Genomic DNA, 24695 nt, shown 5'->3' on the forward strand with positions numbered 1-24695 from the left:
AGCGACCCTCACTTAATCCTCCCCCAATTATTGGGTATGAAACTCAAGATCGAGCGTGGAAGACAAGGTTTTTCTTTGTTTTAAAAGATTCCTTGGGGGAATTTGGAAGGTGGTTAAGGAGCAACTGGCACAAAGGTAGTCATTCAATCTTATGTGAATTAGCCTTTGAATGAAGTATATTAACTAAGGGTTTTACTCTGTTTCTTTGCAAATTTGTGTTTGGATGCTCTCAAGCCAAAAGATGGTTCAAAGGAAGCAGTGAAAGCTTTGTACCAGGTTTCAGTACCTGATAGGACTTTTGGTGACCAATCTGTTGCGTCTGCAACTGCTAGTGTATCAATGGCTTTAGGTATACTTCTATGACTTAGTTGTTAATGTGAAACTTTGGACATGGAACTAAGAATTAGTGACTTTGATTATACCAGAGAAGAGTGCTAATGTGATGTCTCGAGAAGAGGCTCTTACTCACATTAAAAGGAAGAGGGGGGATGGTTCTCAAGGTGGATTAGCAGATACCACAGTTCAGCAGATTGAGGAAAGTCCTTCTAAGATCTAATCTAACCAGGAGGAACCTGTTCCTTCTAGGATTCATCGTACTAGGTCTAATGCCCCCGTTGATCTGGTCGTTATACCAGATACTTATGATGCTAGCTTTTCTATTGTTTTCTTGGTTGTGAGGGAACTGGTAATGAATATGGCCATCTGCTCAGAAACTCTTGTTCCCAGCAGCTGAAAAGCGTCTGACTAGCATGAATGGTACTTCTGTTTTGGCATATGGGGCTCAACTGGTTTTACAGGTTTGCTAATCTGCTCTAAGTGTTTGAATGATGCTTTATGATTAAGCGCATTTTTGACTTGGAGTTTTATGTGAAATAGGGCCTTCAGAATGTTCTGTACTCTAAATCTCACATGGAAGAAATCGAGAAGAATCTGCAGAGAGCTGAGAAGGTCAGAAGAGACATGCAAATTCAAAGGGATGCATCAAATCAGAAGGTGAAGGATCTCAATACCGCTATGGAGGAACAGTGGGAAGAAGTTTGAGGAAGACATGAAGAAAAGAGAGGAAGGTATGCAGGAAAAAGAGAAAGATCTGAAGAAGAAGGAGGAAGAGATGACAGAGTTGCATGCCAAGATAGTGGATCTAGAGGATGACAACAGGAACATTGAAGCGATGGCTACTGTGAAGATCAAGGTTTACATGGCTAATGGTTTCCTGATGAACAAGTATGAGGGGGAACCAGGAAAGAAGAAGCTTTGACAGCTAGTGGATGACTTTTGATGTCATATCAGGGATTTAGCTTCTGAGGAGGCCAAGGTTGATAAGCTTGATCCTGAGAAGCCCACCGCTGAATCTTCTCCGGGTCATGATGCTGATGTTTCAGCTAAGGAAGTTGAAGAGGGGAAAGAGGGTCCTCAAGCTTAGTTTAGGTTCTTTGTTCTTATGTTTACTCTTGTCTTGAAACATTTGCTTTTGATATCTTTAAGCTTGTGTTTTACTTTGCTCATGGGAGTAAAGGTTTTATGCTTTTGACTTTGAACTCTAGATGCTAGGTCTATTTGAATAACGTAGGCTTTGAATTTTACCTTCGTTGCACGTTGAACTTTGCTTTTGATTGCTCATGGTTTTTTTGCTTTGGACATTTTTGATATCTGGCACTTAGGCCCGTGATTCATTCGCATCTTTAGCATGTTGAATCTGTACCTGCATCACAAAGGTTAGGGGTAGCCGTTGGCATGGCCAACAACCCTCCGATACTTAAGTCAGTACGAGTTGTGAAAATAAACAAAGATAAATGGGCAAAGTTTGAGATTACTCTATGTTTTTGCTACGTCTTTGTGATTCTGGGTTGCACCTGGTACTTAGGTTGTCTTCTTAAATCTTGCAAAAAAGCAAGTTAGAGCTGACCGTTGGTGTTGCCACCAACGACCCTCCGATGCCTAAGTTAGTAGTGATCTTACGGAGATAAAAACAATAGATAAGAAACATTTTTATGTTTGTTTTTTTTGTTTTAGGAATAACTTGGAGGAAATTTTAGAAACAACTTTGGAAATAATTTAGAAATGATAAGGTTTCAAATAAGTTGCGTTCCAGCTTCTAGGTACAAGCTTACCGTCAGGTATGGTTAACCTATAGGCCCCTGTGCCAACTACTCTGTCAATCAGGTATGGACCTTCCCAAGTTGCTCCCAGTTTACCTGCGTTGAGCTCTCTGGTGTTCTGGAATACCTTTCTTAGAACCCAATCTCCTACTTTGAATATCCTGGCTTTCACATTCTTGTTGAAGCTTCTTGCCACCATTTGCTGATAAGTAGCCATCCTTATGTATTCCAGGTCTCTTCATTCTTCGATGGTATCTAGGTCATGTGATAGCTCTTCGTTGTTGCGTTCTAGGGTCAGCATGCCATATCTGGCTATTGGAGTGGTGACTTCTGCAGGTAGCACTGCTTCGCATCCATATACCAGGAAGAAAGGGGTTTGACCTGTAGCAGTCCTGGTGTGGTTCCCTTGGCCCATAGGATCGATCCTTGGCAATTCTTTCGCCCACTTGCCCTTTTTCGCTTTCAGCTTCTTCTATTACTTTGTTGTTTGATTCAGCTTGTCCGTTTGCTTATGGATACTTGGGCGTTGAGATAACAAGAATGATGTCCCATTTATCACAGAAATGTCTGATTGGGGCACTTATGAATTGGGATCCGTTATCATAGACAATTTCAGATGGCACGCTGAATCTGCAAATTATGTTCGTCCAGATGAAGTTGATAACTTCTTTGTCTTTCACCTGTTGGAATTCATCTGCTTCTATCCACTTAGAAAAGTAATCTGTTAGAGCCAACATATACACATTTTGACCTGGGGTAGGAGGTAGCTTGCCGACTATGTCCATGCCCCATCTCATGAAAGACCATGGTGTCAAAGTGGGATGTAAAGGTTCAGAGGGTTTGTGAGTGAAACCTGAGTGACGCTGGCAGCTGTCACATTTACTTACATACCTGTGTGCATCGTTACGCAGTGTTGGCCAATAGTAGCCATAGGTTAATATCATGTTAGCTAGAGTTCTTCCACCTGAATGAGCTTCAAATTCTCCATCGTGAAAGTCCTTGAGTATCTGTTCGTACCTATCTTCTTCAATGCAACGCTGTAAGATGTCTCTGGTTGACTTTTTTTAAACAGAACACCTTGGATGATCGTATACTTGGATGCTTTTAATCTGAGTGCTCTTGCTTCAGCTTTGTTTTCAGGTAGGGTGTCATGTTCTAAGTAATCAAAGATAGGTTGGATCCAGCTGGTTTGATTTGGTATAGGTGTAACAATGTTGGGTTCGATAGGTTCATCTTTGACAGGTTTGGGCGAGTCAAGCTCGGGGACTTTTGAACTATTGGGTTATGGCTTAGCGGAATCTGGGTTGATGGGTTTTGGTGTTTGGTTATTTGTGTTGATGGCACGTGCTAGTAGGTGGATTAGGGGAATGGATGAGAACTTGGATTTTCTTAAAGCTGATCTTAGGTTAGCTAGGGCATCTACTTGTGCGTTTCGGTCTCTAGGTATTTGTTTAATGGAAAAGGTAGTGAACCTGGTTGCTAGAGATTTCGCGAAGTCTAGGTATAAGATCATCTTGGAATCTTTAGCAAAGAATTCACCGTTCATTTGACTTGCTACTAAAAGAGAGTCACTGAACACCTGCAATTTGGAGGCTCCAAGATCTTTCGCTAGATTCATTCCTGCAATCAAAGCTTCATATTCTGCTTCATTGTTAGTAGCTTTGAAATTACAACAGATAGATTGTACCATCATGTCCCCCTATGGCGACTTCAGCACTACACCTAGACCTGCACCTCGGAAATTGGATGATCCATCGACATACAGGGTCCAGGTTCCTGGGTTTGCGGCTTGAGTGATCTCTTTTACTTCTTGAGTTGCTTGCTGCTCTAGATCAGGGCTGAAGTCAGCCACAAAGTTAGCCAGAGCTTGCGACTTTATAGCTGTTCTTAGTTCATACTTGATGTCAAATCCACTTAGCTCAATTGCCCATTTTCTCATTCAACCTATCAATTCTGGTCTGCGTAGCACAGCCTTAATAGGCTAGTTAGTTTTCACCACTATTGGGTGAGTTTTAAAGTAGTGACGTTTCTTGCAAGCTACTATTAATGTTAGTACCAACTTTTCAAGTGATGAGTATCTAGTTTAAGCACTAAGGAGAGTTTTGTTGACATAATAAATAGGTAACTGATGACTCTCAGCTTCCCTTGCCAAGACAGCACTTACGGCTTGTGCGCTAATAGCAAGGTAAAGCTGCAAAGACTCTCCTTCAGTAGGTTTGGATAATAAAGGAGGTGACATTAAATAGAGTTTTAGGTCCTGTAGGGCCTTTTCGTGATCATCAGTCCAATCAAAACCTTTATTTTTCTTTAAAACGTTATAAAACAAATGACATTTATCTGATGACCTCGAGATGAATATATTTAATATAGCTATCCTACCTGTCAATTTTTGAACTTCTTTAAGATTTCTAGGTGATTAAAGATTAATAATGGCGCGTACCTGATTTAGGCTAGCCTCGATTCCCCGTTGAGTAAATAGATAGCCTAGGAACTTACCTGCGGATACTCCAAATGAGCACTTGGATGGGTTCAGCTTCATCTCATATTTCCTCAACACGCCAAAAGACTCGTTCAGGTGATCTACATGGTCAGCTGCTTTCTTCGATTTCACCAACATATCGTCGATGTAGACCTCCATGGTGTCCCCCAGCTGATCTTTGAACATCTTGTTGACTAGCCTTTGATAGGTAGAACCGACATTCTTCAACCCGAACGACATTACTTTGTAGCAGTAGATTCCTTTATCTGTCATGAAGGCGGTCTTCTCTTGCTCATCTGGATGCATTAGGATCTGATTGTAATTGTAACCTGAATATGCGTCCATGAATGTGAGCAGCTCATGCCCGGTTGTAGCATTTACCATTGAATCTATATGAGGCAGGGGGAACGGGTCCTTAGGGCACGCTTTGTTTAGACCTGTGAAGTCGATGCAGACTCTCCAGGTTCCATTCTTTTTGCTGATGACGACCACATTAGCTAGCCAATCTGGATACTTGACTTCCCTTATCTTTCCGGTATCTAGTAGCTTATGCACCTCTTTATTTATAATCTGGTTACGCTCTGGTGCAAATTTCCTTCTTTTCTGCTTCACTGGCTTCATGTTGAGATCTACATTGAGCATGTGAGTAATGACTTCTAAACTGATTCCTTTCATATCTCGATGAGACTAAGCAAAACAATCTGAATTTTCCTTCAGGCATTATATGATGGCTTCTTTTTGGTCTGCAAGTAATGCCGCTCCGATCTTGACTATCTGATCTGGCTTGGATTTATCGAGCACCACTTCATATAACTGTAGCTCATCTGGGCATCCCGGTGCTGGATTTTGGTGTAATTGCTAGATTGAGGGCCCATGGGTCTTCATGGCGATCTGGTAGCATTCTCTGGCTTGCTTTATATCTCCTTCGACTATTGCTACTCCCCACGGACTTGGAAATTTTAGCAGCTAGTGATAGATTGACGGGATAGCCTTCATTTTATGGATCCACGGGGTTCCCACTATCACATTATAGGCGGTCTTGCAATCTATCACATAGAACTTATGCTTCATATTGACGCCCTTAAGCAAGGTTGGCAACTGGATTTCTCTCAGGGTATTCATGCCTTCACCATTAAACCCGACGAGAACCGTAGACCTCTTGGTGATATATGACTCTCTAAATTCGCCTTGATTCAAGACATCTTTGAATACTATATTAGCCGAGCTCCATTGTTTACTAGCACCCTTTTCATCTTGCAATGACCAACATGGAGGGAAATAACCAGTCAATCATGGTGCTCTAGCTCATTGAATCTGCTTTCATCAAACACTATCTTCATTTCATCTAACGCTTTCTCTTCTCTACTGGGATAGGTTTGAGGGATGCTGGAAGCTGATGTGCCAAGCCTTGCTATCTTCTTCGCACTAGAATAGGTAATTCCGCTTATGCTAGATCCTCCTGATATAGCACTAATCACGACGATAGGCGGAGGCGAAGCTGGTGGACCTAGCAGGACTTCTCTTTTGACTTCAGGCCCTTTTCCTTTCTTGCCTAGGAGATCTTTCAGGTAACCCTTTTTAAGCAACCAGGCTACCTCTCTTTTTAGATCGTTACACTCATCAGTCTTATGCCCATGATCTCCATGATACTCACACCACCTAGATTTATCTTTTTGGTGGTCCGGCCTATCTCTCTTTCTAGGCCACCTCACAGTTGCCCAATTTCCTTCAGAACATTGACAACTCCTACTGTATCGGTATCGAAACCATACGAGCTGATGTCAGGATGATCTTCTGGTTTCGGCCTGCTAGAGCCTTCACTTATTCTTGAATCTGACACACTACTCACATTGTTGCGCCTCAGATTTTCACGCTAGTTATTCTGCCTAGGTCTTGAATATTGATTTTCGGAATACCCAACTAGCCTTTTCTCAACCAGATTTCTTGCTTGCTCGTCCTCTTCTACATGGACTTCGGCCATTGCCCTGGTTCTAACTTCTTCAAAAGAGGCGCAAGGATATCTGGTCAAATCATAATATTACCTGAAATGGTAATTGAGACCCTTGCGGAAGGCTTCTATGGCAGTTAAATGATCGCAGTTCCTGATGTTGACCATCTCTCTATTGAACATGTCCCAATATTGTCTGGTCGTCTCATTATGCTTTTAGACGACTCGATATAGGTCACTGCTATGCTTTTCCAACTTTTTGCTGGTAGCAAACTGCTGATAGAACTTGTTCAGCAGACTAGAGAAGTTGTTGATAGATCCAAGCTTCAGGTTGATCAGCCATTGGAGTGCAAGTCCTGATAAAGTAGCGCCGAAGGACTTGCAGAAGCTCCCACACATTTTATGCTTGTACTGGGCCATATGATCTTGAGGGTCAGTGGTTCCATCGTACAACTTAGAGAAGGATGGGAAATTTAACTTCATGGGAATTCTGACTTTGGCAATTTCTTCCATAAAGAGGGATTCAGCAAACCCATCACGAGATTCATAAGCCACAGGGTTTGGCGCACTTGGTAGCCGGGTCAAGAGCTTCATCATTTTCCGATTCTGGGCCTTAATAATAGCCACCTCCTGGGCCATAGGGTCAGGGTTTTCGCTAGATTCCTTATCATTTTTTTTGGGATCATCTACTTCCCCTTCAGATTCATCGGATGAAATTAGGGAAAACTGGGGAATATCACTGGTTGTGAACCTCCTTTTCTTGTTGCTCTTGACAGATTCAAGCTCCTTGTTCACCTTCTCCAAGGATACCTAATGAGATTGAGATTCATTCTGGAGTTTCAGATTCTGCTCCCGGGCAGCTCTTAACTCTTCTCGGGTTTCCCGTAACTGCTCAACAATTTCGGCCATGGTAGAATCTCGATCAGGACTTTCGGCCATGGCGATTGACCAAATTGTTTAGGTCAAAATTTAATCGCTGGATTAGACCAGGCTCAATAAGACAACAGCTAGATTGATAGGAATGCAAATGACAATGCAGGTTCAAGAAATCAAGATAAAAGATATGTAAGTAATGAGCAAAAGGGAAAGGGGAGAAGAGACACAGAATGGTGACGCAGAAAACCCCAGGAATAAGGGTAAAAACTGCGGGTGGCAATGAGTCCACCAATCCACTAGGCTGTCAGGTTGAAATAAGTACAATTTAGGTTTACAATGTGATAATAACGATGCTTAGGATTGCTAAAGAATACTTAATTGCTATGAGTAATAAGGCTAGAATATTTGTCATGCCTTTGTACAATGATTATTTTCCTATTTATAGCATAAGAATTAACTTGAAAGACTTCAACGGCTCCATTTCGGATTCCATGGAATCCGGAGCTAGTGGGTCAAGGTAGTTCCTACTTCCTCGCCACTATCTTTGAGGACTTATTCGTTGTAGTTTGAACTAGTCTTCACGGCAAACTAATGCTTATGGTTCCGATATTCTTGGCTACCTTTGTTGACTTGTTCAATTCAAGATACTCTTGGAATATTCCTTGGAAGAGTCTTTGTTTGACTTCGCTTAGAACCTGGAACTGGATAGCTGACTATGTGATAACCTGTAACCTAACAACCTTTGAACAAGTGAACCTGTGATGAAAATTTAGGCATAACAAAATGTTTAAATGTTTCTAAATTCAGTTGTCATGTAAAGTAAATCAATAGACCATTACTTCTTTAACTGTCTTCTCTCTCAAAAAAAACTCCCCTCTCCTTCCCCTTTGTCATAATGGTGTTGGAGATGGTTGTCGAAAAGAAAAAAAAAAAAAAGGAAGTAAATTAAGAATATTTATCCATTTATCGGATTACTGGTTATTTTAGAGTAAAAGAGCAAAAATATGAAATCTTCAAGAGTAATTTCCATGAACATTACTAAATGAAATCAAAATTCTACAACTACGCTACTTTACAAAAAATTTCCCAACCTATCGCTCACGTCATCTTCTTTAAATATGTTTTTTTTTTATAAGCTACAATTTTTTATAAGGTGATTTTGTTACTAAAATAAACCGGCAAACCGCTAATTAGCGATTTTACCCTATATAAAACCGCTAATTCAATTAGCGATTTTGTTCTAAACTCCAAAAAAAAATCATCTTTAAAGTGCATATAACATGGACGGTATGTAAGAAATTTTGATAAAAATATTGGTGATATTCTAATTTCTTTTAGCAATTTCCATAGAAATCGCTCAATGTTCAATATGATTATCAAAACACTAGAAAAACATAATTATGGAAAAATTAGCAACTCGATCACCCGACATGCACAATAGTTTTTGGTTTTAAAATAACGAAAATTTCACTAAACTTTAGATTTGCTTGCATTTCTCATTTTTGTCCAGCTTCAGTCAGACAGTAGTCACCTGTTAGCAAGAGGAGAGAGGACCAAAGATTATCCTTATTTCATTTTCCATTTTTTTTTAAAAAAAAATTCCTTTATCTTCTTCCCTCCACCATAAAAATCCAATCTTTCTTCCTCAATCTCTCTCCTCAATACGACGCCGTAAAATCCGCCGGCAACCTCGCCGGAAAACTCCACACCCAAAAAATGGCGCTAAAAACCGTTATCCCATTTCCAATTTTCGCGCCAATTCCAACTACCACCTCAACAACCACCACTTCAACAACCGACGTTCGATTTGCTCGTTGGAACAACGCCAACGCCGAGAAATTCGAGCGAAATCGCCGTACCCAGCAGCAAATCGAGGATGATATTCGTCGTTTCCGGCGCTTTGAATCTGCCCTCAACATTTCAGCTAGTTACGACGCTGATTCCAGCGTCGCAACACCAAGAAACCCCAATTTCAAATCAATTGGGACCCCTTCGAAGCCTTCAATTTCGTCAATTCCTGGGAAAAAATCGAAATACTCAAAACCCCAGGAAAACCCTAATTCTGAAAAGGGTAATTTTACTCACCCGGCGTTTCGGAGGGTGGCGAAACGGGTGAAATTACCCGAAACGGGTGTTGGGGGTGAAACGGATATAAGGGTTGGGGAAAATGGGGTGACGTATGTGGTGCCAGGTGCTCCGTTTGAGTATATGTATAGTTATACTGAGACGCCTAAGAATGTGAAGCCCATTGGGCTTAGGGAGCCCGCAGTTTCGCCGTTTGGGCCGGGGACATTGGGCCGTCCATGGACTGGTCGGAAGCCGTTGCCTGGGAGTAAGAAGGAGTTGCCGGAGTTTGATTCGTTTCGTATACCGGAGCCGGGGAAGAAAGGGGTGAAGTCTGTTCAGAAGCCGGGGCCGTATCTGCCGGGTTCGGGTCCGAAGTATGTGGTGTCTAGGGAGGAGGTGATTGGGGAGCCGTTGACGGCAGAAGAGATTAAGGAGTTGGTGGAAGGGTGTAGGAAGACTAAAAGGCAGCTTAATATGGGTAAGGATTGAATTTGTTATTGTTTGTTTATTTTGTTTTGATTATATGTTTGTGTTTGTATTGAGGTTGGAGAAACTACTAGCTTGGTTTGTGTTTTTATTGCATAAATATTCTTATAAGTATGAATGTATTTTGAATCAAGAAGTGGAAAGGGTGATTGGTTCGATTCGTGCCAAGAGGTGTTGAGGTTCTAGGTAGGCTGTACTTTAGGTATTATGAGACATTGTTATTATTAGGCTAGTGCAAAATCTAACTGAAAAAGGAAAGGGATAGGAAAAAAGAAGGAAACTTGTAGCCGCGAAGCAAAGTTTGCCTATCACTGGGTTGAATTGGATTGTTGGTTGTTAGTTATGAAGTGAAATTGTCATCTGTGGTAAATTTCAAACTGATGATTGAGTGAATTGAATGTTTGATAAGATTGACTCTAAGACCGAGTCTTAGCATAAGAATTAAGAAGTGTAAACACTGTGAAGCTTGCACAGATTATAACTGTGATGATGTCTGTGTGAGCCTAAGAGGGGTGTTGGGAAATGGAATTTTTAGTCCTCATGTTATGATCGATGTTTTTTTTGGTAATCAAGTGATGATTGAATATAAAAAGGAGACTTTAGCTGTTGTAATTGAGGATCGGTCCTTTCAAATTTCCACTTGTAGGAAACCTCTAGTTATATTAAGCTTGGAACGAATCAGGGTTGTATTTTACTTATTCCGCTAGTGACTATCCTGATTCCTTCTGAATAGATGTGGTTGTGTTTGAAGGGATCAAAGGGAAATTTTTTTAGAAATGTAAATGTCTAGCATTGTGTTCTTGTGCGACTGCTTTAATGCTATTAAGATTGTGACTTCAATGTGGTGTATAGGTAGGGTTTAATTGAATCGAATACTACTCTCTAATTAGGAATCAAACTATAATTAACTGATTGAATGGAGTTGTCAAGAAGTGTGGAGTTCTTGCTCTGTCATGGATTTTCTTTTGTTATACTAGTTATTATCCTCCAATAAGGATTTGGAGTGAATTAGTGGTATAGAATTAGAATTATTATTGCATTTGACGATTGACATTGAAGTGTGTAATGTTTGGTTCATCCTTTCTGAATTAAATTCAGCCCGTTTTTTGTAGGTAGAGATGGTTTGACACACAACATGTTGGATAACATCCATGCTCATTGGAAGCGGCGGAGGGTTTGTAAGATAAAATGCAAAGGGGTTTGTACTTTGGACATGGATAATGTGTGCCAACAACTAGAGGTTGGTGTGCTGATGATCACACTAAGTATTTTTTTTTTCCCCTCCCAAGTTTCTGGGATGTTTTTGCTTTCAAACTGCCTACTTTCCTAGTTGTTTTGGCCTGATGTTTGCCCTGTTTGGAGTTTTAAACAGAGTTACAAGGTTTTTTGGTTTATAGTTCTTAAAAGTCTTGATAAGCAAAATTGTATAATAGCTTGTAACTACAAAGCTTAAAGTTTTAGACCTCTTAGAGAGAATTTTCAAATTACAACAATGGTTGGCAAGTTTATTTGATGTGGTAGCAGCTAACTGACCTGAGTGAAAAAGACACATTTGACTCATGTGAGCTTGCTTCATGAAATCTGCATACCGTGTTTAAAAAAAAGGTTTTTGTTTGACTATTAACATATGTTTCCTATCAATTTGAATATGATTATGTGCTTCTGAGTGGGTGCTTGTATAGTAATCAATAGTCATCACTCATAGACTTTTCTCCATTATACTGAAGATAAATCGTTGAAAAAAGAAATTACAAAATTATTCATTATCCTGCATGATTTTTACCTGAAGGACTTTGTCAACTTAAGTTTTTATTTGTTGCAGGAAAGGACTGGAGGCAAAATTATACACCGTCATGGAGGTGTTATATTCCTTTTCCGTGGTAGAAACTACAATTACAAAACTCGACCTCGCTTTCCTCTTATGCTGTGGAAACCTGTTACACCTGTGTATCCCAGATTAGTCGCACGTGTTCCAGAAGGGTTGACGTTGGAAGAGGCAACTGATATGCGAAAAAGGGGACGCGAATTAACACCAATATGCAAGCTTGGTATGCTTGTGCTTCTGCAATGGTTTTAATAATTGTTTTGTTTTTGGAGAGGGGAGGGGGGGGGGGAGGGGGTGGAGGGGGAAGGGGATGATAGATAAGGTTCATTATTACATTAATGATGGAAATAATATTTGTTTGCTGTCCTGCTTAACAGGAAAAAATGGTGTATATGCCAGCTTAGCGAAAAACGTAAAAGAAGCATTTGAAGCATGTGAGTTGGTTAGAGTTAATTGTCAAGGATTGAACCCCAGCGACTGCCGTAAAATTGGCGCAAAACTCAAGGTCTACTTTTATCTCGTTTTATTCACTTTGAGTAGTATTGACATATGCTATTCTTCTTTGTGTTAATGGAATCGTTCCCTTCTTCTGTGCCTTTAGGATATTGTCCCATGTGTATTGATTTCATTTGAAAATGAACACATACTTATGTGGAGAGGAAAAGACTGGAAGTCGTCTCTCCTACTACCTGAAAATGGTGCAAAGGGTGAAGAAAGTTCTGAAGCTGACAGTGCTGCATCTTATGGCCACTCCTTGAATTCTGAGGATGAAGAAGGTTCCCAATGTTCCTCAAATACTTCAAATCAGGGATTAAATGCTGAAATGTCCAATCGAAGCAATGGTTTGGCAGATGATCTAGACGTGGGTGTTACGAAAGTGGATGATAAATTCTCTGTGAAAGATGATGCATCATTGGAGGTCAATGAAGCTGATCCATCACAGATAAGTGGCCTAGGAAATAAAGTCATATCAGATTCCGATAATCCTTCTGGTGACATCATTGCTTCTGGTTCATTAGACAAGGAAACTAGGATAGTTGACAGTATTTCTCATGACAGGGAGCCTACTTCCTTATTAAGTCCTTCTGGTTCTGAATTAGATGTAGATGGTACTGCTGACTTGGAAGTGTCATCTGGGAACTCTTCTGGTGATTCAGCAGTTTATGGGGGGACGCAAGGCATGTTAGAGACCTCATCAGCGAACCCTCATCCCGCGTTATCTTCCCCATGCACTGAAGGTGTACAGTACCTTTTAAGACAGGCTGTAGAAAGTGGAAGAGCTGTGATACTTGATACCAGTTCCTTAGATGCAGACGTGGTTTATGAAAGATCAGTCTCCTTTTCCCTTGAAGCCCCACCTGGACCTGTTTTTACATACTATCCTCGGAAGGTGGCCATTAAAGAAAGTGAAAACCAAAAAACTGGGGATTCAGAAGCCGATGAAGCACTACCAGTAGCAGGTCCTGTAAATAAACCAAAGGAAAAGAAGTCAAAGGAAAGGAAGACCTCTACTCACAAGGAAAAGAAGACCTCTACAACTCACAAGGAAAGAGATTTTGAACAGGAGTTTCTAGATCTAGTTCCCCAGGGAAGTCTAAAAATAGATGAGCTTGCTAAGTTGCTGACTTAATATGCTATGTGATTACACAACTCTTGTATGACCATCAATACGAGTCATTACGTTTTTTTTTGGATATGGGGTTTGTGTTACCTGGTACATAAAATCTTACTGTCTGATGTTGTCTTTCAGCATATACTGATATACTGGAATGGCATTGTACTTTGTACTTGTGTAAAAACAAAACTTTTGTACATACATCTAGCTTCAGATTGTATCAAACTATATCACAAACTATTTTCAAGTATATTTTTCAATTAACATAAACTATATCACGAGCTCATATTTATAGATTTCATTACCTTTAAAATTATTTGATTCATTGATTTTGTGATCGGACAGTCCATACACGACCCTTCCAATGCTATTTTAGAAAGAGATCATACTTAAATTTGCCCAAAACCACCAATACCCATCACCTTAAACAGAACCAAAATTTAATGAAAAATGTTCCCACTTCTATTAGTTTATTTAACATAAGATGAACATGAACTAATAAAATATGATAGAAGTCCAAAACATAAAAAGCTAGGTAAAAGATTTAGACTTGATATAAATTAGCCAAAAGAACAAACGAAGAAAATAGATGAATGAGCCAGCTAGTTCAATTCATTCATTATTGTCTTGCTGCAAACAAGGTTTATTGTATTCAAACCATCTCCTCCTAATCTAACTTCTGTGATATCTATCAGTCTCTAGGAGTATATGTCATTCCACTCCCATTTCATCAATTGAAACTCGAAATCATCCATGCATTGCTCACCCTGCTTATTCGGTGCACCAGTTGTGCTGATATTGGTCTGCATCATATTCTCTGTACCTGCACCAGTCGCGTTGATATTAGTCTGCAGCATACTTTTCGTACCTGCACCAGTTGTACTGATATTGGTCTGCAGCATACTTTTCGTACCTGCACCAGTTGTGCTGATATTGGTCTGCAGCATACTTTTCGTACCTGCACCAGTTGTGCTGATATTGGTCTGCAGCACATTTTTCGTGCTTGCACCAGTCGTGCTGATATTGGTCTGCAGCATATTTTTCGTGCTTGCACCAGTTGTGCTGATATTGGTCTGCAGCATATTCCCCGAAACCTTACTGTTAGTCCGATTAGTAACCGTGCTGATATTGGTCTGCATCATATTCTCCGTACCTTCAATGTAGCTATCCATGTCCTCTCTGTCCTTCATCATAGCCTCTGGTAATGGAATGAACTCCAAAGGACCTCGAGCCTTCAGCTCTAAAACTTCCTCCCTTGCTTTACTTCTATCCTTCAAAGGCGAAGCTTTTAACCACATCCCATACAGTGTTGTCTCCCCGTTCTGTGCACTAATACCTCCAAACATACAATCCTTATCAGTATGCCCAATTAACCCACACTCGAAACAAATCATAGGAAGTCTCTCATACTTAAACACAACCCAAGCATCCTGTCCTGCCTTATTCTTTATCCTCTGCCATCTTCTTATAGGCTTCCTAATATCCATCAAAACTCGTACCCTAAACGATGTCTCCCACCCTACCTCATCAATCTCATCCACCTCTACTACCTCCCCTACCCTACTCGCGACAGCCTTAGCATCCTCAACCGTGTTACTATCAAAGGGCAAGTCATACATCCTTAACCAAAATAAAGAATGTGTAAATTCCACTTGCCAAGGTTGCTTGCCACTTTCGTTTTCTTTAAGCACCAACAATTGTTGATCAAAGCACCATGGAGCGCCATCTTGTACCTTCTTCATGTCTTTCCAATGAAAGGATTGAAACATGAAGATATCATAGTCTAGATTTCGGATTACAATCCCGTTCGAAAGATTCCATACATTCTTAAGTGTTCTTTTTATGGCTTCTTTGTTAAATTTCTTGTTTGTAATAAGTTGTCCTAGTAAACATAAAGATAAACGTACATCCTTCATCTTTGCACCTTCTACTCTAAGGTCTACGTATTCTTTTTCTTCAGGGGATATTTTAAGGTTTTTCCAACGTGAAGATAATCCATCAGCCATGATTAATAATATAATGCAAGGTTCTTGGAGTTTTAATACTATGAAGATTGGGTGAGCAAAACTATAAACCCTACTTTGCAAGACTTTGTGTTGAGTGAAAACTCCTAAAGATAAATAAGTTAATTATTTGTTTCCTAAATAAGAACTTTACAAAAAAATCATTCCTTTTATATGACCTCCAAAAGATCAATTAGGTTTGGGCTTGTTCGTTACTTCTTTTATGTGGACCGGGTTTACAATAAGTTTATCATGCATTTAATTATAGATTATTTTATATTTGGAATCGATTGGTTTTATTAGCATTGGAGCTATTTTTTCATACATTAAATTTAACTTTTTTTTTAAAAAAAAAATATATAAAAGGTAACTTGAATAATTATAACATTGACATGAACATCAAAAAGGCAACTCGAGTTCATAACTTCGTAATAATTAGATCCATACAAAAATTGTACTTCTATACCTTTTGCACACTTGCTTTGGAGATCAAAAAACTACTAAGAAGTGTTTAATGGGTGGATTTAAAGACAAACCTAAAAAGCAAGAAATTTTTTATTTTTTTCCAAAGAAGAGCAAACGATTAATTTAGGGAGAATTGAAACTTAAATGACAAGCATATTAGAGATTGAAGTCTCAAAGGTGTTAGATGCAGAATGATTGAGATCCTTGTAACTAAGAATTTTAGTTGTTTGGTTAAGACTTTCATGAAACAATCATCATTTTGAAATTGAGATCCTCAAACTAAAATTATTGGTATTGATATTATATTGATTACAATAAGATGAAAAGAAGAGGAAAGGTTATTGCATTTGCAGATCAATGATCGTTGTATGATGAAGAGAAGAGAAAAGGTTATCTCGTCTACGTCTCAGTTATACATTGTCAACGTTGGAAATCGCAGTGAAATTCGGTGGAGGATAGGAGGGGGCAGGGGATGGCTTGAGTTGCTTAATTGCCTTGAGTGGTTGAAGACATGTGATACTATAAGATATGAGGTTCCCTATACGGCTTTACCCAAATGAATCAAGTCAATCAACCATACACCTATGTAATCGCGACATTTGATAACAATTGGAAATTAAAATTTAGAAGTAATTGAAAGTTAAGTGTCACATGAATAAGATGATCTTTACAGCAAGATTTTACTCTCTAAAAAAGCCAAAAAAGGTGCAGTTCCTATGACAATTCTTATAGCATCAAATAGATAATCATACTAAGCATAATCTTCTCAACAGTACAACTTGATGCTTCAGAAGTGTCTAAAGAAGCCAACCTTTCTTTGATTTACTAAATACCTAGAGTAGAAAGATTTATGAAGACAGTCAGCAAGTCTCAGCTGCAATTTACCATTTACATAGAAAGGGTTTCTGCTGGACTCAGTTTTAACAGTAATAGCATCTCGGCTAGTCTCCATACCAAAAGGTCGAAAGATCAGGTGTCGATTGGGGGACTTCATTCTTCAGCAGCTGCATTTCCCTCCTCCAATTGCCTCTGCTTTTCATGTTCCACTGAAAAAAGAGCAGATGGTTAAGCAATCATGCTTGTTTGTACTAAATAATTTCTCATTCCTGAGTAGCACATAGTTATATTGTATTTATGGAAAACAGATAAGCAAATAATTACTACATTTACTCTAATTAAAGCAATATTCGGTATGGAACTTGACACAAGTCCAAATACCCACCATTCTGAAGCAAAAAACTCAGCAATGTTGTAACATCAACAGAAGAGCTAAATGACAAGCATGTCCACATGTTATATAGCTATATAAGATCTTAAGGGCAAAGTAAACAATTCGGGCATGAATCGGGATTATGAAAAGGGGATCCTAAAGATACACCAGGCACTGGAATGGACTCACTGTAACTACAGCCTCAAAGGTTAGATCTGTATGATTGACCCCCTTGCACAAATCCCATGCATGAGCCTCATTAGAAGCACTAAGGTAATGGTATGAGTATGACCCAGTAATGGAAAGTAATCCTCACTCTCCTGAAAAAATAACTCCTACGTTGTGTATCTAAGAACACCTACTAATCTTTTCTTTTTTATTCCCTCGGTAGGATGAAGGGTTTTACAAAGACATAAAGGGTACATTTACCTCATATCATGGTATAAATTTGGAAGTATAGAGATAGAAATACTACCAACAGCACCAAACTAATCACGAGGACCAAAGGAAGTACGAAGATGAGAGCCCAAAGAGCTACTCATGAAGCAAGGATGGTTTAATCCAAGAGTGAGGGATAGCTCAAGTGGTTAGAGCTCCCTTCCCGGTTCCAGGTTATCCTGGGATCGATTCTCATCACTCGCCCTTATGGCTCTCTAAACAACAACAAAAAAAAAAAAAAAAAAAAAAAGAGGATGGTTTAATCCACTGTTCTCAGCAGCTCTGATTTTTTACTGATTGAGAAACATGAATATGTAACCTTTCTACACAAACCATACACGAGAATCCAACACAATATTTTCAGCCATTTTTATTGCAAGATTTATATGCAAAGCAATTGCAATAACCAGAAAGGCAGAAACATGCCTAGATCAATTTTAAACAAAATCTCAACCTCAGAAATAATACTAAAAAAAGACCAGTGAAGCTAATTACTACCATTGTAGTATATGATGGGTGTGTAAAACTAAAATCACCTTTTCTAATTTTGAAATACTAATAACTAAAGGTCACCTCAATAGCATAAAGTACACCCTATGCACCTTTGAAGTCCTTTAATACTAAAGTATATTCACAGTTCAGAATTCCAAAGACTTGATCAGGTGTATCTTCAGATCAGTCATCAGAGTGCTCATAGCTTAGAAAATTATGATTCTACCAGCAAGATAACTTTCACCACCCCTAAACCCTCTTGTCCATAGAATTCCAAAGGCTTGACTTAAAAATAATGAATGTCATACGGAAAACAAAAGTTACATTATCTTAAAATAATAAGCTTTTTATCCAAGAATCATTTAAATGTTATTTACTTTTCTTAAACTTTTCCACAGCAAAATCTTACTCATTTAGCTGTAACTCAAATCCTTGGGTTCACCTTACAAATCGTGTTGAGTACTAAAAACTCTTTTGCATGGATACTCAACACTTATTTTTCCATCAGAAATAAACAACTATTCTAGGCCTGACAAATATAAGCCATTAGTCACCATTCCCAACAGGAACAAGCTCAAATCTATGAGAGTCAACACTATGTAATTAATATACCCAAAAATGAGCTTGGGGTGGGTGACCCTAAAAGAGTCCAATAGTAGTACCTAAAAGAAATTAAGAAGTGGATGATGTATAACAAGGAATAAATAGCAAAACCACTTCCACCACGTCATAATAGTACCTGTACGAATTTTAGAAGTGGATGATGCTTGCACCACCAACTTCCTTCCAGTATGCCATCGCTACCTGACCCACCTCAGTCACTAACCTACTACATAGAAATCACCACATGTTCATGCACCTAACTCTAATACTCCGGCTACTCCCTTCCCAAGAGCAAGACTTAATTTACTAGAAAGGCAAACATACTGCAATCTACTATTGCTTGGAGTGCTAGAACTCTGACCAACAGAACTACATAGTCATACATGTATGATAATTCCCTCTACTTTTGAACCTTAACTGTGACAAGCTCGTGGCCTACAGCCACAGTATTACTGGTGAACAATGGTGCACAGCCTACGGCCTAGTGGCCAACATCTTATCACAGTAATACTGGTGACCAAAGGTATACAGCCTTCCCTAAAGAAACAAAATTTCAATCATCAGACTTTAGGCAATCAGGGTTCAAAATCCATTGGAGCCCAGATGAGGCACTAAAACAAATTGCCCTATAATAATGCTTTATAGTACGACTGTACGAGCAACTGAGCACAACTACTAGGCATTTTTAATCCATAGAAACATTTAGAACATGACATGTTAGAAGCAAATAAGAAACATACACATCAGCTTATGCAATGCCTTTTGTGTCCGTTTTTCTAGTTTATCTAGCTTCTTCTGCACATCCCTCCGGAGGTCCCAATTGGGTTTTTTCGGTGCAATGTTCAGAAAAGGATCCTGCATGCGCTGCAATGTTAGTACGCTTCCAAAAGAAAGTCAAGGTACCATACAAACTATTCCCAATCATGAGAATGATAAACAGCAGATGTTCACAGAAGCTAACCTCTTTTTCTTCTGGCGGAGGAGCCCCAGCAACAGGATCCTCAAATTTTGGTAGTTCTGGTGCAGCAAGTTTACCCTCTTGTAGATGTTTGTCATGAGGAAGGTAATTTCGGAATTTCAAGTTAAGACCACTGCAAAAAAATAAGTTTATACACTTCAGTAACCTAAAAGTTCCAAGAGCACCAAGTAGGACACAGTAAATAACCGGTAACCATCATCCTGATACAAGGAAATGGATTCCTTAACCACTATTTCAAATTATTAGCTAATTTAGAGGTTCTAAAAGCACATCAAGTAGGATATGGAAAATCACGAAATCGGGTATAAGGGACAGGATAATTTGTCACATTATTAACAATTTGTCCTCACAAAGCCTGCAACCAAAAGCACGGCGATAGAGCAAAACCTATTGAGTAATTATAACACTTAATTAACCCGAGCTACTAGCTGGAACTAATTCTACTTAAGTGCCAACTTTAAAGCAGTCATGTCATTCAAACCATCACAAAGAATCCTCATAAAAGGAGGGAAAACAGAATGAAAGTTGAATGCCTATTTTCAGAATTAACAACCAATACTTCAGGTTCATGGCATGTAGACTCTAGCATATTAACATATTGTGGCAAATGGCAATGGTAGGAAAGAATGCCAAACTATGACCAACCTACAAGGCTACAGCAGATGACTAAATGGCAATAGCAGGAAAGAGTGGCAGGCTATGGCTAACCTAGAAGGCTACAGCAGATGACTACTCCCATTGTCTAACCTGAAGACCAACTAGTTCAAGTTTATTGTTGTTAGGGCGAAGTACAAGAGGCAGAATCTTGATCAGCTATTCTTTATTTATAAGGCAGAGGGATCAGCTAATCAAATTAAAAATGGTAATTTTTTACAGTTTGCAGAGACGAAAAGGAAACATAGTAGTGCATTAATACTTGACACTTCTTAACCAAAATTTTCTTGCAACTCTTCACTTTTGAGAAAGGCAAATTAGATGATGGAAGGCATATTGTGTTAGGCATTGAGCATGAGGAAAAAGAAAAGGAAAACGAAAATGAGCATAGCCTATCCATTCTCATAAAGACTTCATGTTCTAGCGTAACCCAATTTATTGTCCCCATCATCCCCACACTAATCTCTATTTCCACTATAACCACCAGCACGAATGTCACTTCTCCGAAAATAGTATCATCGATTTGTTCGAAAACTCAGAATTTTACCATTAACACAAGGTTTTAGCTCATGCTGCTAAAATCACAGTAATTGCTAGCCCTAAAGGCCACTTCAATCCTCTACTCATATTTTCTTCTTCTCATCAATATCAACTAACCCTTCCACGAAGTTCTCCCTAAAGCTCGAAATCGAAATAAAAAAATTTATACTGGAAAGCATTATAATCAAATAAGCTAAGCAATTAGGGCGCAAATTACACAATCACAAAATCCATCAATAGTTCCAACAAAAGGATTATAATCAATGTAAAAGAAAAATTCGAAAGCAGAAATAGAATCAAAACCTGTCTTCATTGTTATCAGCATCTCCATCCTCAGAATTGATTTTGGGCTGAGACGAATCTTCATCTGGGGTTTCGAAAAGCTCTTGAGCTGCTCTAAGAGCTCTCAATCTCTCTCTCCTCTCTGCTGCTGCTTGTTCAATTGAATCTTCTTCTGCCGCCATTAAAGCTTGCTTCTAAAATTTACTACGATAATCACAAATAGAGAATCAGAAAATCATAATTTTGATTGGAAAACTGCTGGAGCATATTAATTGGGAGAACACAAATTCGGAAATTAGCAAAAATGTTTACCTTTAGAAGAATTTCTATAATTAGGGTTTTGATTTTAAAATTTGATTTCGTTACAAGATTTTCCGCCGAGGAAGAACACAGAGTTTTGCTTTAGCTGGGGTGATTCTGATTGTGTTATAACTTGGGTTTTTTTGTACGTTATAACCCCCTAACTTTTCGGTCCCCCCCTTTTTTAAGAAATCCACACTATAACTCAAAATATATTTAGTTTCTATACGGTAACCTTGTTATTATCCCGTCGTTAATAAATTTTGTTAGTGGGGCCCACTCTCCAATTAATAAATTTCTTTTATCGATTTGCGTGTTGAAGATTGTTCCGTTAAAGGTTTTAGGGGCTATTTTGGTCCTTAAATTGTTCAAGATCCAAATTGAGCTCAAATTTGGCAAAAAAAAATAACGCAAATGTCTCGTTTTGCATGTTAAATATGTAAACACGCAAATCGAGACATTTTTATATACGCAAAAAACGGCGTTTACATGTTTTTTCCAAAATTTAAGCTCAATTTGGACCCATAAGAGCCAAAATAGCCCCAAAACCTTCAACGGAACAATTTCCAACACGCAAATCGATAAAAAAATATTATTAAGTGGAGAGTGGACCCCACTAACGGAATTTGTTAACGACAAGGTTACCGTATAGAAACTAAATGTATTTTGGGGTTATAGTGTGGATTTCTCAAAAAGGGGGCCCACATCGTAGAAAACGAAAAGTTAGAGGGCTACTATATAGAAAAACCCTGTAAACTTTATACTTCAGGGTCTTAAGCGGTGAGGTAATTAGGTACGGGAGTGAGAGAGTGAAGGATAGCTCTCCTTCCGGTTTCAAGAGGTTTTGGGATTGATTCTCATTACCCGCCCTTGTGGCTCTCTAAAAACCAAAAAAAAAAAATTTAAATTATATATATATATATATAGCTACAGGAGTACATGTAAGGTTGTAAAAGGTTACATTTCTGGAGGAGATGGAGGGACAAAACGTCCCTTCACTCCTTGATCCTCATAAAAATAATACTCTATCCGTTTTGTATTAATCGCAACACTTTTCATTTACATCCATTTCTTATTAATTGGAACAATTCTATATTTGGAAAGGACCACAATTGTTATATAATTTGTCTGTTTCACTAACCCCACTTTCACAAATATTTATTATTTTTCTTTCCTATCAACCCTACTTATACTACTTTTTTATTATTTTTCTCTCCTACTAAAAAATTCCTCTTTTAAGTCCCCTATAAAATTTCTTAAACTTTGTGAACGGTCTGAACACCTTAGTGTTGCGATTAATACGAGGGAGTACATTATTAATGGATGTTGACTGTCATAGTTGGTAAAAGTTGTACTCTGTATCACTTAAGAATCGGGATCAAATTACATTTGCCTTATTTACCTTTGTGTTCTTTTTACCGTTTACAATATGAACATTAATGGTTAGCAATGAGTAATTAAATCAAATGAAACTAGATTCGTGTTGTTGAGTTTTGCAATTTTGAATCTCTTTGCGATTTACCTTATATTAGAGTTCAAATAGAATAAGATTGTTTTTCTCAAATTAAAAATAATAATAATAATAATAATAAGATTGAACCAAACTACAAATAACAATGTATTTTGCCATGCGATTTTTCCCATGATTGTCAATTGGTGAACAACAAAAAAAAAGTTGGTGATAAAAGTTAGCATGTGTGATATTAAAACTTTCCCAACATATTTAGTTGAAAATTAAAAGTTCTAAACAATTTTAATGTTTTATAGTACTACTTTTGTGGAGAGATTGTTATATATATTTGGGTGCACGGTACACCCATAAACATTTTGTTGTCATTTTGATGATTGTTTTTTTTTTTTTTTGAAAGGAGATGATTGTTTTTCATTTAATCATCAAATAAATATCAAAAACTAACTTTGAGTTAATTGGGTGCACGATACACTCGGGTGTATATAAAATATTTCGTGTTTTGTGTCGGGCGATGCCCAAGTGGTTGATAAAATTTTAGAATGAACTTTTTTGCTTGGATGTTAAATATGGTCCTATTATCCCTTTTGATAATGCAGGATATTTTGACATATGATATTATATTGCGTATGTATATAATAGTAAACTTTTTGTAGTTTTGTTTGTAAATAGATATCTATGTTATTATTGACTTGAAATTATCTTTATTGAACTTAAATTATTTTTACTCAACTGAAAGTATTTTTACCAAACCAAAATTATTTTTATTGAACTGATTTTACCAAACCAAAATTATAAATGGATCTTATTTTAAAGAATTTTTTAAAACGAACTTTATGATGGAAATAGAACCGAGTAATAGGATATTTTATTAAAAGTTATGATTAATTTTGTATATATAAATATTAAAAGTATATCGATAATAAAAATCTATACAATATCTTTATCTTACCAAATCTATCCAAAATTCGCTTACTTAACATCATATGTGTCACTATAATACTTATTTGTTGCTTACGTGGCGCGACATTTGGCATTAATATGATTAGCATAAAAAAATAAAAATAAATATTGAAACGCTTTTTAAGTGAAAAACCCGTAAAATTCTAAAAACTTGCTAACATTGATCTGTATTCACCTTAAGATTCCTTGTATTGTACAATTTATGTTGTGTCCTAATTTTAGTAGTTTTTGACTTCTTTAATTTCATTAACAAAATCACAAACATACACAAAAATACTACAACCGAATATGAAGAATACTTAATTCAAAAGTTTTGATGGTAAATCAATGGTAGACTAAAAAAATTAATGATACATGGTCATATTTATAATTATAATTACGTGGTTATTTGTATAGGAGTAAAATTTTATTGATAATTGAATATTCATATTAATTTTTATATGTGGTGTGTTGCAATAAGTAAAATTTTATTATCAATAAAAAAAAAAAATTCAAAAGAATTATAAATTATTTTATGTATACTTTTTTTATCTCACTATATGTTTTTAAAAGCACCCGAATCTATACCTCCGATACATATAAGTAATACATTTACCATCTCAGCCAACTATTATTAATGTTTCAAGTTTCACATAATATTATATATTCCTTTCATTTATTACGTAAATTAGAAGTAATATAGTTCATTATTTTTCACAAGATTAGAATATAAATACATATGATGTGAAAAAAAAAGTGACATCCGAGGCAACGCCCGAACCACTACACACACGTACAAATAATTAAACATAATTGTTAAATTAAAGCAAGAAGTACACAAATTAGCAACTCGGGACATCGTCCGGTTACTCACTAGTATACGATAAATTGACTATAGTAGAGGAGCAGTAAATATCGTTGGTA

General features: G+C 37.7%; 2 protein-coding genes across 3 annotated transcripts; one reads left to right on the plus strand and one right to left on the minus strand.

Moving 5' to 3' along the window:
• The first annotated feature begins 8894 nt into the window (after positions 1-8894).
• Positions 8895-13668, plus strand: LOC110721842 (CRS2-associated factor 1, chloroplastic-like). Its single transcript, XM_021901043.1, has 5 exons — positions 8895-9947; positions 11068-11195; positions 11778-12003; positions 12158-12285; positions 12382-13668. The coding sequence occupies exons 1-5, from the start codon at positions 9119-9121 to the stop codon at positions 13408-13410; spliced, it is 2340 nt and encodes a 779-aa protein (XP_021756735.1). The 5' UTR covers positions 8895-9118; the 3' UTR covers positions 13411-13668.
• A 2793-nt stretch (positions 13669-16461) lies between these two features.
• Positions 16462-21505, minus strand: LOC110721844 (coiled-coil domain-containing protein 12-like). Of its 2 annotated transcripts, none has more exons than XM_021901045.1 (5): positions 21374-21505; positions 21083-21265; positions 19568-19697; positions 19347-19461; positions 16462-16909 (listed from the first exon to the last, which is right to left on the minus strand). In XM_021901045.1, exons 2-5 carry the CDS (start codon positions 21241-21243, stop codon positions 16854-16856), a joined length of 462 nt encoding a protein of 153 aa, XP_021756737.1. In that variant the 5' UTR covers positions 21244-21265; positions 21374-21505; the 3' UTR covers positions 16462-16853. The 2 variants fall into 2 exon arrangements, with proteins under 2 accessions (XP_021756737.1, XP_021756738.1); XM_021901046.1 differs by having other exon boundaries at positions 21083-21255; positions 21374-21496.
• Positions 21506-24695: the final 3190 nt, after the last annotated feature.

The sequence above is a fragment of the Chenopodium quinoa genome, unplaced genomic scaffold, assembly GCF_001683475.1.
Source record: "Chenopodium quinoa cultivar QQ74 unplaced genomic scaffold, ASM168347v1, whole genome shotgun sequence".
In the NCBI taxonomy this organism is placed as follows: Eukaryota; Viridiplantae; Streptophyta; class Magnoliopsida; order Caryophyllales; family Amaranthaceae; genus Chenopodium; species Chenopodium quinoa.

Excerpts from the sequence above, each read along its gene's own strand:
- LOC110721842 (XM_021901043.1), top strand. The coding sequence starts at position 9,119 with ATGGCGCTAAAAACCGTTATCCCATTTCCAATTTTCGCGCCAATTCCA. Across the intron at positions 9,948-11,067 it reads TAAAAGGCAGCTTAATATGG|GTAGAGATGGTTTGACACAC; the intron begins GTAAGGATTGAA and ends CGTTTTTTGTAG. Across the intron at positions 11,196-11,777 it reads ATGTGTGCCAACAACTAGAG|GAAAGGACTGGAGGCAAAAT; the intron begins GTTGGTGTGCTG and ends TATTTGTTGCAG.
- LOC110721844 (XM_021901045.1), bottom strand. The coding sequence starts at position 21,243 with ATGGCGGCAGAAGAAGATTCAATTGAACAAGCAGCAGCAGAGAGGAGA. Across the intron at positions 19,698-21,082 it reads GCTGATAACAATGAAGACAG|TGGTCTTAACTTGAAATTCC; the intron begins GTTTTGATTCTA and ends ATTTTTTTGCAG. Across the intron at positions 19,462-19,567 it reads CTCCGCCAGAAGAAAAAGAG|GATCCTTTTCTGAACATTGC; the intron begins GTTAGCTTCTGT and ends CAGCGCATGCAG.